This window comes from Chaetodon auriga, chromosome 1, assembly GCF_051107435.1.
Source record: "Chaetodon auriga isolate fChaAug3 chromosome 1, fChaAug3.hap1, whole genome shotgun sequence".
Classification (NCBI taxonomy): domain Eukaryota; kingdom Metazoa; phylum Chordata; class Actinopteri; order Chaetodontiformes; family Chaetodontidae; genus Chaetodon; species Chaetodon auriga.
The window spans coordinates 24,713,808-24,727,339 of NC_135074.1; the positions used below are offsets into that span (position 1 = coordinate 24,713,808).

The 13,532-nt window shown below is 41.1% G+C and overlaps 2 protein-coding genes across 4 annotated transcripts; one reads left to right on the top strand and one right to left on the bottom strand.

The window, feature by feature from the left end:
• Positions 1-2,419: 2,419 nt before the first annotated feature.
• On the bottom strand, positions 2,420-10,124 carry stk16 (serine/threonine kinase 16). Of its 3 annotated transcripts, none has more exons than XM_076731032.1 (8): positions 10,021-10,124; positions 9,512-9,636; positions 8,912-9,131; positions 8,698-8,831; positions 6,902-6,989; positions 5,843-5,971; positions 5,599-5,720; positions 2,420-5,061 (listed from the first exon to the last, which is right to left on the bottom strand). In XM_076731032.1, the coding sequence occupies exons 2-8, from the start codon at positions 9,595-9,597 to the stop codon at positions 4,923-4,925; spliced, it is 918 nt and encodes a 305-aa protein (XP_076587147.1). In that variant the 5' UTR covers positions 9,598-9,636; positions 10,021-10,124; the 3' UTR covers positions 2,420-4,922. The 3 variants fall into 3 exon arrangements, with proteins under 3 accessions (XP_076587147.1, XP_076587139.1, XP_076587156.1); XM_076731024.1 differs by having other exon boundaries at positions 10,055-10,106; XM_076731041.1 differs by having other exon boundaries at positions 9,952-10,106.
• A 353-nt stretch (positions 10,125-10,477) lies between these two features.
• On the top strand, positions 10,478-13,122 carry pcnp (PEST proteolytic signal containing nuclear protein). The gene is made up of 5 exons (XM_076731067.1): positions 10,478-10,640; positions 11,342-11,568; positions 11,726-11,800; positions 11,894-11,949; positions 12,130-13,122. The coding sequence occupies exons 1-5, from the start codon at positions 10,493-10,495 to the stop codon at positions 12,239-12,241; spliced, it is 618 nt and encodes a 205-aa protein (XP_076587182.1). The 5' UTR covers positions 10,478-10,492; the 3' UTR covers positions 12,242-13,122.
• Positions 13,123-13,532: the final 410 nt, after the last annotated feature.

Genomic DNA, 13,532 nt, shown 5'->3' on the forward strand with positions numbered 1-13,532 from the left:
ACCTAGGAACACTGCAGGGTGGGAGCAGCTCTGCGCTGACCCATAATGCTTTGCTAATTAAATAATTCACTAATTGATTCATTGCCAAATCAATAAAGCCTGCAGATGGTTTATGGTGTGAGAGCTAAAGTGTGTTTGAGTTTGAAGACTGGGGCTGGGTTACAAATGAACACACACACACACACACACACACACACACACACACACACACACAGACACATAGACAGACAGACAGACAGACAGACAGACAGACAGACAGACACACACACACACACACACACACACACACACACACACACACACACACACTCCAAACTGCCAGTGCATCCCCCTAACTGAATGATAAGCAAAAGCACATGAAATTGGTACTAAAATGTAGGCAAACATCGAGTTGACCTTGAGCTTGTGTTGTATGACATCATTTCAGGCTGTCACAGGCAGATGATGGTGAATATAAAAGGTGGGGGCAGAATGTGACAATGTGTGTGTGTGTGTGTGTGTGTGTGTGTGTGTGTGTGTGTGGGCACACATTCAACCCATAAACACAGCTCCGTCCTGAACGGAGTCCCAGGGGAGTCTGGGGTTTGTAGGTGGGCCTGAGGAGGAAATCAGCTGGGATATCATTAATTCAAGTGTAATGCATCCTTAGGGTGCTCGTGTATAAAAGGGCATATGCACTGTAAATATCTGGTATGTTGTGTATCCTTTATGACTGGTCATTCGAGTGTGTGTGTTGTGTGTTTGTGCCCGGTAAGGTTGGAATTACCTTGGAAAGTAATTGGGACAACAGTGAAGTGTGACATCTCACTGATCTGAGGGGACGTAAAGGTTGTAAATCCCGCTACATGAGCAGTTTGATATTTGTTTCCAAGCATGTGTGCACAACTGCACACAAACACACACACACACACACACACACACAGAAAGTGCTCACTGCTGTCGCACTAACGTTGTGCTGGTCTGTCGTGGGAGACGATTCATTTAGACTGTGCAAAGGTGAATTTAAAAACAACAGCATTTCTAATTACAGGAAATGTAACATGTTTTAAAGGAATTTGCTACTGTACATGGCCAAAAGTATGTGGACACCTAAACATTTCACACATACAAGTTTTGAAGATTATATTTGGATACAAGAGCCTTCATCCTTCTAGGAGAGTTTTACAAAAGATGCTGGAATCAGGCTGCAAGGATTTGCTCCCTTCCAGACACTAGAGCGTCGGTGAGGTCGGGCACTGACGTTGGGTGATAGGATCTGGCTCGCAGTCGGCATTTCAAGTCATCTCAAAGTGGAGTTAAGGCCAGGGCTACGATACCGAACTGGGAAAACAATTTCTTTATGGACCGGTCTTTAGAGGAATTGCCATGTTATAACAGGAGAGAGAGCCTTCCCCAAACTGTTGTTTAACTTATCACGGTACACTGTAGAATTAAGATTTCCCCTAATTGAAAGTAAGGGGCCGAGCCCAAACCATAAAAAAATCTCCCACCAACCTTTACACCTGGAACAATGACGTCAGAGAGGTCCTGGCATCCACCAAAGCAAGATTCACCCATGAGACTGCCAGAAAGTGAAGTGTGATTCAGCACCACCACAACACCTTTCCACTGCTCCACGACCCGATGGCGACACCACTCCAACCGACGACTGCCGCTGTGTACGCTGAACTTAGGCTCGAGTGCCACTGCTCAGCCATGGAAACCCGCCATGGAGCTCCCGAATGTTGCTTCCAGGACCAACATACACCACGGCACTCGACAGTCCCATTGTTATCGCTTCTACATGTCTCCACTTCATAATGTGGAACAGCACTCACAGCTGTCGGGGGAAATTCTGGCAGGCTGCGGTGGATTGTACTTAAATACAAAATTGAGGTACTTGTACTTTGAGTGCTTGCGTTTTAATGCTACTTTATAATTCTACTGCACGTTCCACAGAAAATGTACTTCTTACAGGTACAACACAAGGTGGCCGAATCCTCCATGATATGGGCATCATCATGTGGTATCTCTTAGCTTACAGTGTAGTTCTTGATTGTACGCACACCAAATGTATAAACAATCATGAGCTGATATTACTTACATACTTTCACTTAAGTGACATTGTCAACACAGGACTTTTACTTACAACAGATATTTTAACGCTGCAGTATTACTACCTTTACCTAAGAAAAGGATCTGAATATTTTCTCCATCACTGATAGAAGAAATGTGGGTTAATGGACATTTCATGGCTGACTTTATTTAGCTGAAATGACAAATTACAAGGTGTGTCCAAATACTTTGGCCATTGTGTGTATGTTATGCTAACCAAGCAGTAGAGGTAGTGGTATTTCAGTATTGATTCACATACTTTTCTCGGCCGACTACTTCTTAATGTAGGATGATGTTTTATTTCACAATAATATTAAAAACTGTGTACAGAGTGCTACATATTTAATATTTATTTATCCTTTACTGTGCAATGAATAAGAGATGAAGCAGAATTTTAACAGAAATCAAATAACACATTCATACTTCTTAATATCTGTGAACTTTACGAGTACACTTTGAAAATTCCTTGCTTTACCAGCAGTGCCATACCATTATTAGTTCTCCATTAACAACCAGACAAACATTTGCAGTCATTTCACAAACTTAAAGCATTAAAAAGAGAATATATTTAAATAGTTCGTCAATTACCGTTCCAACAATTAACTGTATTAACTATCAAGGAAATTCTTTAGTTTCAGGGTCAGTATCACCACATTAGAGTCAACAAAGCTTTCATCTTTACTTAAATGCCCAAAGCATTATTGTATGTAATAATAGTTTTAAAGGTACCGTTTAGGTCCGAGATTGTAAGACCCTTAGAGATGTGGGTGAACCCTGAGAGAACGAAAGTGTGCGACCACAGTCACACATGACAGGAAACCCAGAATTCAGCACAAGCGTAGCGGAAATAGAAAATACTGTTTGAAAACACAATAGAGAAAAGTGAAGTAAAAAAGAAAGGTTAAACAGCAATGGCAGATATGACGACGCCTTTGACTTACAGTTAATAAAAATATCTCCGAGTCATTCCTTAAACTGATTGAAAGTTCATTTCTTATTGTTTAGGCTTGTAACAGTAACACTTGACCCCTTCTGTAAGCAGATACTCTTTGCTGTGTTTTACCAAGAGCCCATTCACACATTATCAACTGCACAAGCAGAAACATGATCAGTCACCACGTCAGTATGCGGGGCAGGAGATTGTGATGGTGGAGCACCTCTGTGTGTTCAAATGCAGCATTGCAGGTGAGGAGCACTGTGCCTCTTCACTTCTCCCCAGTGGAGACGAACAGTTTGAGTGAAGGTTTGAGGAAAAGCGGTTACAATATTACACGTGCCATCGCAAGATGTCACACACACGAAACTCAGGAATCGAGATGAAAAATAAAGGGAATTGGAACATATTCCTTCGTGGTAGGGAATGTAATCTGATATGTATCATGCCGGGTTCAGAAAGCGCCACCATGCGCCAGTTCTCATGCAAACAGTAGCCTGGCTGTTCACACCACAAGCGCATTTCTCTGCGCCGGTCAACAAATGATTCTGCTCCTTTCTTTAAATGAGGATGAACTTGACATTTGATTGGTCTAAATTAGCCTATAGCCGCCTCACCCTCAGCTCTCTGTCTCTGTCTGCTTGTGTGTATGTGTGTTTGCTGGCCTGTTGCTCACTGTTCAGACACAGCAGACAAAAATATGGAAGTAAGGAATTTAAACACAATCACAAACAGCAGTGATGCTATTTCTGATAAATATCGTGGATGGGCAGGCTCTGCAATTGAAACTCCAGTGGAATAGTGGGGAGACTGGCTAGAAAATCAGAAGGGCTGGCAAGCAGGGGATGCATATTTTATATCAGAATCAGATCATATATCATTTATATTGTTTATAATAGATTATAAGTGCCTTTTCTTGCTGGTTACACTCTTGGTGTGCGGAGAAAAAAGACCGGACTCCAAAACTACTGCTGCAGATCACGAGCCGGCTGCAGAGCTCCATGTCACAGCCCGACCTGTCCGAACGACCCAGCTGGTTAACGTGGACTACGAAAGGAAGCGGGCAGGGCTTCATGGCGCTTCCACCTCTCTGAACCCAGCGTTACACTCAGGTAGCTTTCATCTACCGGAAAGTTTGGCAAAACTTTTATATTTTCCCTTTTTTTCATTAACAATGCAAACCACAATTTTAAGACAAAGTATTTGTACCGTTTTTTAAGAATAAATAAGAAATACACTGAAATACTAAGTCTATGGCTAGCAGCCGGCAGCAGTAAACAATTAGCCTGGCTCTGTTAAAAGGTAATTAAACTCCATCTGCCAGCACTTCTAAAGCTCACTAATTAACATATACAGTATATCTTGTTTGTTTAATTTTGGTTTTGTACAGATTACACAAACAAGATATAACACGATAAGGATTTTGTTACTTCCCAACAGAGTAAAGCTAGCTGTTTCCCCTTCTTCCAGGTCTTTATGCTAAGCTATGCTAACAGGCCGCTGGCTACAGCTTCATACTGAACGCACAGACATGAGAGCGGTATCTATCTTCTCATGTAACACTGAGAAAGCAAATAAACATATTTTCTAACATGTCTAACTATCCCTTTAAGATTTTAATTAGTAAAGGCAACATTTGACTCTTGCAAAAGCATCGTATCGCAGGGTCAGATTACACTTAAGGCCTTTCAGATTCTTCACATGATTTGTCTATTAGGACCAGATCATTGAAAATAAAAGCTGGTAATGTTGCCAAGCTCCCCGAGCTGAGTGAAAGTCTGTACCTGGACTTTTACACTAAAGTTAATAAATAAAAGAAATATTTTCAAGCTCAAAATAAGGGATGTTCATTAATGTGTGCAAAGGTCTCCCACATCCAGTGCACCGTGCAAGATCACACCATGTTGGTTTGGGTGTTGGGGCTGCGACTCTGCAGGTCCTGTACCTGGTCAAGAACCCAGCTGATGTTTGGTCTCTCCTGGGGATTTGACACCATTATGGAACTCAGCAGGATCTGCAGGCCCTGCGAGTAACTGGGCACAACACAAGCAGACAATTAGAACGACTTAGGTTTAAACTATATTTAGATAACCCTTAATAATGGACTTTTAACATTTTGCATTTTTAACACCAATCATAAGATCGTTTTAACATTAATCATTTTGCACAAAACAGAACAACAGGAAGGAATAACCTGAGTTCACGCACTACAAAATGTACACAACTCATGTTTTCATATTGCAATTTTGTTCATTAAAGGAGGAATTAAATAGGAGTGTAACAGAACACAGAAGTCACGGTTCAGTTCATATCCCAGTTTAGGAGTCATGGTTCAGCATGAATTCAGGACAGCAGGAGTCTCTCACTTTACCATAAATAGCATAAACATCAAGGAAAAATGACTAAATTAGCTAAATCTGAGCAAGTTAACAAAATATGACTGGCAATGCACTCTGCTTCTGAAACACACCCAGTGGGGTTTGCACCTGTGTGGAAGATGGAACAAAAACGCATTGCATACGCGCTGCCACTGAAACGCACCTGTGTGAAATCTCGGGGTAAAGACTGACCTGCACGACTCTGGGATGGCCACTGGATTCTGGACAGCCAGGGCAACACTGTCCCCCTTCTGAAACACCATGTCGTACGGCCCCTCCAACATCATCATGCAGTAAAGCACACAGCCAAGTGACTGGAGGAGTATGGGAAGACAGAAATGCAGCAGTAAGTGAAGGATCGAGCACGTCAGAGACTTCGGAGAACAACATGTACAAAATACACAAGTCTAAGGGGATGAAGAACACAAGGCTTTACCCAGATATCAGTGCGCTCATCTATAATGCAGTGACTCTCCACATTGAAGAGCTCAGGAGCCCTGTAGGAGATTGTGCACCGCTGGGCTGCCCAGTCCTGTATGGTCATGGCTTCTCTGGTTCCTCGAACCTGAAATGAACTCAGTTTAATTATCATCCTCACAGGGTCAGGATCCTTCAGTTAATGCAGAATAGCCTTTAACAACACAGACAGCTGAAAACAAAAAACTACACACTTGCTGGATATGTAGAGGTGAAGGCCAGGTGGCATGATGCCTATCACTCTTGAAATGTGATGTGAACTCTTATTCTATAGCAACAATTGACCAACTTTTGCTGTTGCATTTATACCCATTGTGACGAGGGAAGAAGCAAAACAGCAGAACGGCAAATGTCCAACATGAGTGTTACAAGGGGTGCAATCAGTGTTGGAGTGTTCGAACGATAAAGATATGACGCAGCACCATGCAGAAGATTGTGACAAAGCTGTACAAGCTCTTTGGGCCAAGACAAAAACTCAACAAGAGCAACAAACATGGTTGGAAGCATTGAAGAAACATGAGAAACTTATTCCAGCCAGCAAAAACGCAAATTAATGACAGTGTAGAAAACAGTGGAATTAATTTGGCTTTAAGAATAACTACCGGCATCATCATTCGAGCTTCTGTTTGTTACATGCTCTATTGCATTTTACATGAATAAAACATCCAAGAAGTTAAAAGCTGTATTCTTAGAACTTTTAGACAATATCCAGTAGCTGTTCATTTGAAGGATGTGAAACATGATGTTCTGAATATGTGGTTCATCGTTGGCTTTAAATATGTTGCTCTGGCCTCTAGAGGTGGAAATCTGGACCTTCTTGTAAAAAAAAAAAATAACATCCAGTATAGGGAGAATTCATACTCATAACATTATCTGCACAAGGACTTGATGAGTTGCTGCTAAATGCTATGCTGCAGTATTTGGTGATCACCTGACAAAATAAAGGAAAGCACTGCACTCTCTACTGCACACAGTGGGAATTTTTTTTACTAACTCTTCAGATACCCTGCGCCCTTACCTCAATCCTGGCACGGTTCATAGAGCCCAGGTCCATCAGTACCGGCCTGTCGTCCTCATCCAGAAGCACATTTGTGGGCTTGAGGTCTCTGTGAAATGACAGCAGACACAGAGTTCAGATTTCTGCAATCTAATTGTGTTAATATAAAAAGAAACACACAAACGTTGCCATTTGGCAAAGTGAATAAATGATAAAATGAGAGTTAAAACATCTGGCAAATAGTGCGACTGGGCTAATATTACAGTGTTTTGGATTTCTCTATTAAGTTAAATGCTGTTGACAACATACAGTGAATGCATTTTACAAACTAAATGATCAACCACATTATGCAGAATATCTTCATTCTGATATAAACTCTAATAAGGTATATGCAGCCATACTAGGTACTTTTTTTTTAACCCCAAACCATAAAATGAAAAACTGAATGCAATTCAGCAATTTGGTCTTAGTGCCAGAATAATAATGACACAGCAACAGCTCTGAGTACTCTGTAATTAGGGTCTTTCACATTTTTATTTCTTATATTTTCATGATTATGTTTGTCATTATTAGAGAGGCTAAGTTCTAGTAAAGAGTCTATTAAAATCACCAAGTACTTCTGTTGTGGACACTTTTATGAGACAAGACCTATGCCAGCCTGTAAAGATGCTTGTGCTGGCTTGGTGTTGCTGCACCTGCTTCCACTGCTTCTGGAAACCTGCACATCCTTCATTCTCATTTAAACAGACCTCCCCAAATTAGCATTCAGAGTGTATAAAAATGTACAATAACAGCTAAACCAAGTGAGCTCATTTTCAGAAAACTTTGGTGCCAGTCCACATGTCCCAGAAGATTTCAATGTCCTGGACAAATAGATGAAAATCCAGTCAAATATTATCTATAATTATGGACCCTATTTACCCATTATTTCTTATGTCTAAGTGACTACTGGGGACAACAGTTTTTGAATAGCCGGCAGCCACGAAATGGACTATAATGTATTCTGTCTGAGTGTTTACACAGTGTACATCTGCTACAAGTGCTTGTTTTTCCAACTGACAGGCTCTGATTGTTATTCAGAGTGTCTGACAACATTATTGAAAGGATCCCTGCAGAATAGACTTGGTTAAACAGTGAGACCCTTTTTGTTTAACCACAAAAAGCCTTTTTATCACTTCAACAGAGTGGAGTGGCTCCACCAGACTCCATTTACAGAAAGTCGTTTTAAAGCCACAGAAACAGTAATTTTATCATCGTAAAACACACTTCATCCAAACTTGACAGCAACAAAATAAAACTAACTAAACTTAATTTGTCAAGCTAGATGTGAAAATATCAAGTGAAGCGTGAGAGAGAGGGCAGACATCAGAGAGGTAGTCGGAATACCAGCACGTAGAGCCAGAATATTTTCACATTTTCACTTGAGAATTATTTTCACCTGACATTATAATCGGAGAAACTAAAAAAAGATTTTAGTGGTAAAATAAAAGCACTTACCAAATGACGAAAACACTACTTATCATATCAATATAAATGTCGTATTTAACATTAGAGTCATGAGAAATATAAGTGCTTCTTGCCAACCAGTGACTTTTACTTTGAAAAGGTGCAGAAGGAAAATGGATATTCATTTCATGACAGGAGTGAGAGGCAAAAATGGTTTTGATGAAACGATGGAAAAATGAGAATAAGGGTGTGATCAAAAAGGAATCCAGACAGACGCTGTTGTTGCCCTCAAAGACAGCAAAAGAGTCCTTACGCTAGTCCAATGTGTCCTATGCAAATGTTTGTTCTGTGTGTCTGTGGAGGCAGATTACCTGTGTGCATAGCCTTTTTCGTGAATGGCCTTGAGTCCAGAGCAGATGCCACGCAAGATTTGTAAAATCTGTTTTTCAGGCATTAAGCTCCCCTTGTCTCTTAGCTTCTCCAGAACAGACCACAGGCTGCCTTTCTGTTCACACAAACACACCAAGATATCAGATCATATCCCTCAGAGTTAGTCTGGACACAACTACTGTTGCATCAACTTACTCTAATATAAGGCAGAAGTAACCAGGCCTCAGTCTTGCCTCCACGATCAACAAAAGCGTGTGCAACCAGGCTCAAGACATTTGGGTGACTCACAACCTGATGCATCTCCACCTCTGTCTGAGCCTCCTGACGACCTTCGCGGTCATGGCACAGGATCCTCTTCAGGGCATAGAAGCGCCCGTCCTTCACTCCCTCTACCAGATCAACATAACTGAACCCACTGAAGAGAGCACACAGAGAGAGTTGAGATTAAGAGGAGCATGAGTCCAAACTGGAATGGCGATATTCCATATTTATTGTTGTTATTGTCAACAAATCAATAATCATAAAAGGGCCAATACCAACATCTCTCAACACAGTACCATACCCTAGCTGAGGTGTGGGGAACCTTTTTTATACAATAAAAGTGTGTCCAGCCCTGGGAAAAAATTTGAGGAGTATGACAATTGAAGGGCGTTATAAAAATATAAAAATTAAAAAACTGAGATTGCGCCTGGCTCAACCAGTTTATTATATATTAGATGGATGGATGACAAACAAATATAAAACATCGGCACAATTAATCTTAAAGGTGGAGTTGAGTGGAGTTTAAAAACTTACCCTTCGTCTAGTTTCTGAACAAAGTAATACTTTTTGTTATCAATGGTGATGGAGCCACGGGAGCACATGCACAGGGTCTGCCCCATCTTGACTGGTACATTGTTTAACACCAAGCTTTTAAGGGCCTGGGGGAAACAGGACACATAACAGTTACTCGAAAGAGACAGCAGAGATGTACATGCAGTGGTGCGATGGTACTTTCTAGCAAAAAAACATTTATTACTAAAAGCAAACTGTGAGGTAAACTATGGACCCATTTTACGGAACATATGTTAAGACGACAAAACAAACAAACAATCAGACGACAAACGTTAACTGTTAGCTACCACAGCACACCACAAACAGGCGGTTAGCATAAACATAGCAACTCCACGGCTACAACAGCTAGACTCCGACATTAACGTCCATTTTTAACGTTAATACAAATTTCAGTTGACTACCTGACACAATGGGCAGCTGTCTACAACATAGCTATCCTGCAACTGGTAGCGTTACGTCTTCATTCTTACCAGCTATAGCTTTCTGTTTACCAAATTAGCTTACTGCCATATTTTTCCTCCTCTTCCTTTTCCTCCTCTTCCTTTCCCTCCTCTTCCTTTTCCTTCGCCTTCTTCTGCTTCTCTTTTGTGCCAAAGGGACAGTTGGCAACGACCCTATTAGGCGCATTACCGCCACCTTCTGTTTCAGAATGTGGACTGCAGATTAAATCCTACCATTAACCCCGTTGGTGTGATAAAATCAAAGACTTGACAGGTTCACTAATGTTTTATATTAACAACTTATGGCATGTTATTTTTTTCCCCTAATATAATGGTATAATATTACTGACAGTGCTCAAATGCCCCCGCCAAAGAATTGGAGGAGAGAAAGAGAGGCAGATTTTGTTTTTTCACCATAGCCGAACAACAGAAACGAATTAATTTTCTTCATCGCACCGGTCGCTTCATGTCATGTGAAATTATCTCAGTTCATGGAGCGCTAATGGCTTGTGGAGGGCAGCAATACTCCATTGCTGCGTCTATTCTGCCGCAAATACCAGAAGAAGAAGAAGAAGCAGCGGTGGCCAGTTTGAGAAGAGAAATCATGGCGGATTACAAGCATAGCAGAAGTGACTGCACCGACGACGGAGGTGATATTTGTGCTGGTTTAACGGCTAAAATATGGTTGAGAAATAACCAGTATTAAAGATTAAGTTTTATTTGCTGCCTATCCATTAAAACTGGCCCCAACTAATGTTAGACGCAGGGCACTTTCGTAAAACTCCACTTAGCTAACTAAATGTTAGCTATGCATCATTGGCTCGCAAATGCTAATACGAAGTAACAGTGAACTGAATTAACGTTTCCTTGTTAAGATAGCTAACGGTGTGGAAATGGGGCTGGCTGTGACTGCTGGACTTAACTTACTGTCATTGTTAGCATGACAATAAAGCAAAGGCTTGCTTGCAGTAGACAGTTCTCCTATTAACTTACTAACCTGGCGTTAGCATAGCTAGTGTGCAAGTAGCTAACCTAAGCTATCTGGCGCAGGTTAACGCTGTATGAATGAGCTACAACGCTGTTATTAGCTGCTGTCAGACCTGCGTACAGTTAACGTAAACCCCGATATTGTAGGTAGGAGGACAGCACACACAGTCCTCAGGTGGACTTTTAAAGGAGTAAGTTAAATGGCAGAGTTTAACCTAAGTTAATATTACTTTTGGTTAGTTGATGGCTTGAAACCTAATGTTAGCCACACAGGTAAAGGTGATGTAGCGTTATATAGCTTTTATTATTCCCCAGTTCACAGGAAACTGTTGTTCACCTTGGTGAGTTGTCTTGCCTCAAGCAGGGCCGCAGGAGGAGGAAGGCAGAGTGAAAACTAAGCCTGTCTCTTGTAGCACTGTGGGAGGAGAAGGGACAGCAGTCAAACGCACATCCCAGCACCTCACACCTGAAGATGAGGATGAGTCCTCAGTGGACCCTCCAGCACCCCGCAAAGTCTCCAAGATAGGCTTTAGCATGAGCAGTCAGATGGGGAAGAAGTCGAACCCCATATCTATCAAACTTGGAGCAACAGTGAGTGTTTAGCAATGGATATTAATTTCTTGCAGATGTTAACCTAAACTTATCTGATGTGTGGATTTGCAGCTTTTCTTTTGCATTTCATGAAGACATATGATGCTGTCTTCTTTTATTATGTTTCTCTAAATCTTGCGTGCCCAACCTGTTCTAGAAACCCAAAGAGCCTGTACCATCAGCCCCTCCAAAAAAGACTGGGCTGGCCTCTGTTTTTAATGAAGACGATGATGTAAGCAAGCACACACACAGTAATGTCAAGGCTGTATGAAATCATAAACTGCAAATATGCAGAGGCTAGCCTTAATCTTCTCTTGTCATGCAGAGTGAACCTGAGGAGATGCCTCCAGAAGCAAAGATGAGGATGAAGAACATTGGCAGGTATATACAAACACATACTTTATGTACTATAATTGCTTCCTCAGCTTCTGTTGTTATTAAAGCATTCGGATTTTGAATCTTTTTAATTTAACAGCTACATTTCACATTTATATAGTTAGCTGACCTTATCATCTATGTTTCTGTTTGAGTGTGAAGCGGCTAATTTCGCTATCTTTTCAGGGAGACACCAACATCAGCGGGACCCAATTCCTTCAACAAGGGCAAGCAGGGTTTCTCCGATCATCAAAAACTTTGGGAGAGGAAGATGAAGGCCCAAGCAGACAAACTCTAAATGACTACCACAATTTTTGTCACTAATGGATAATTTTGTATAGTTTAAAGCTTCTCTGAGATATCTATGAAGGCTCAAACAATTCTTCACTGTAGCCTTGTATTTAACAACTTCTCAGTTTTCTGGACATGAGATGAAGAATACTTTAAGCCTTTTATGATACTCTCATGTTTATGTTTCTAACCACTACCGGCTAATGTTAACTAAGAGGAGACATACCAGGGTGTCACGTCCCCGCGTTGAGTGGTGAAGAGTGGGGATATGGGACTAACAAATTAGACAGAATATTGTTTAAACTGTAAAACTTGCTACAGTTGTTTTCTGCTGGCTAATGAGAAAATGTGGCATCTCAGAGCCCTCATTCCCCTTTTTTGACATGCTTGTTTCTATCTGAAGCTGGTAAAGTCTGATCGTGAGCAAGCTCTTGGTGTTTCTTGTCTAATATTTGTGTAAAAATGTACATAGAAGTGTGATAATGTGTTATTTTTCAATCCACAAGTGGGAGTGTGAGTGTGAGTGTTATCATGCGTGTGTGGGTTGGGTGTGGGAGGAGGGGGGGGGCATAGATGGATTGCTTCGTTAGTTTCCCAGCGTCAATGTACAACCCTTTGTTTCACCAGCTGTGCCACCCCATAGGCGGTCTTGTTTGATTGTTTTATGTTTGTTTGAGCTTTGTGCCAGTATTTCTGTTTTTTTGCTTACTCAATATTGTATTTCTGTCTGTCTGTATTCTGTCACTGAATCTGGCAAAGGGAAGGACTGATCATGTGTTTTTAGTTGACAAATGTGTGAAGACCAGAATCATACAGCCATGACAAGTATAGCAGGGTGATGGTCGAGTTAAATGAGTTCTGTGTGATTAAAAAATGGCTCAGCAATGATTAGGCACATTTGCAAACTTTTTTCTTCGCCACTTTCTCATCAGACAGCCCACGCGTCAGAAATCTTGCCCTTGTGGTACTTGAATGACTTTTGGAAGATCCCTTTGATCAAAAATGTACATTTTGAATTCCTCTGTGGGTGACCTAACTGTTGTGAAGGGGCTTCCCCTTAACAGATGACATTAATATCCACTGCCACAACCTGATTTATCAAACACAGTTCTCTTGAATACATATTTAAAAGCCAGCCATAGTGAAAATAAAAAAAAAAAAACAGTATTATACCTAATGTGTGAAATATTCATTGCTGACATGTCTGCTGTACAACACATGCCGAAACCTCACAAAATGAGTTAAGCTGATACAGACGCGGCCAAACAAATGAAAATTGTTAAGTTTAATTAATAACA

What these genes read in the sequence shown, in the direction of transcription:
- stk16 (XM_076731024.1), bottom strand. An exon ending in TGAACCGTGCCAGGATTGAG is followed by an intron (nt 5,972 to 6,901) that starts GTAAGGGCGCAG and finishes AGTTCATTTCAG; the next exon opens with GTTCGAGGAACCAGAGAAGC. An exon ending in ATGAGCGCACTGATATCTGG is followed by an intron (nt 5,721 to 5,842) that starts GTAAAGCCTTGT and finishes ATACTCCTCCAG; the next exon opens with TCACTTGGCTGTGTGCTTTA.
- pcnp (XM_076731067.1), top strand. Translation starts at nt 10,493, where the DNA reads ATGGCTTGTGGAGGGCAGCAATACTCCATTGCTGCGTCTATTCTGCCG. An exon ending in TGACTGCACCGACGACGGAG is followed by an intron (nt 10,641 to 11,341) that starts GTGATATTTGTG and finishes TGCCTCAAGCAG; the next exon opens with GGCCGCAGGAGGAGGAAGGC. An exon ending in CTATCAAACTTGGAGCAACA is followed by an intron (nt 11,569 to 11,725) that starts GTGAGTGTTTAG and finishes AACCTGTTCTAG; the next exon opens with AAACCCAAAGAGCCTGTACC.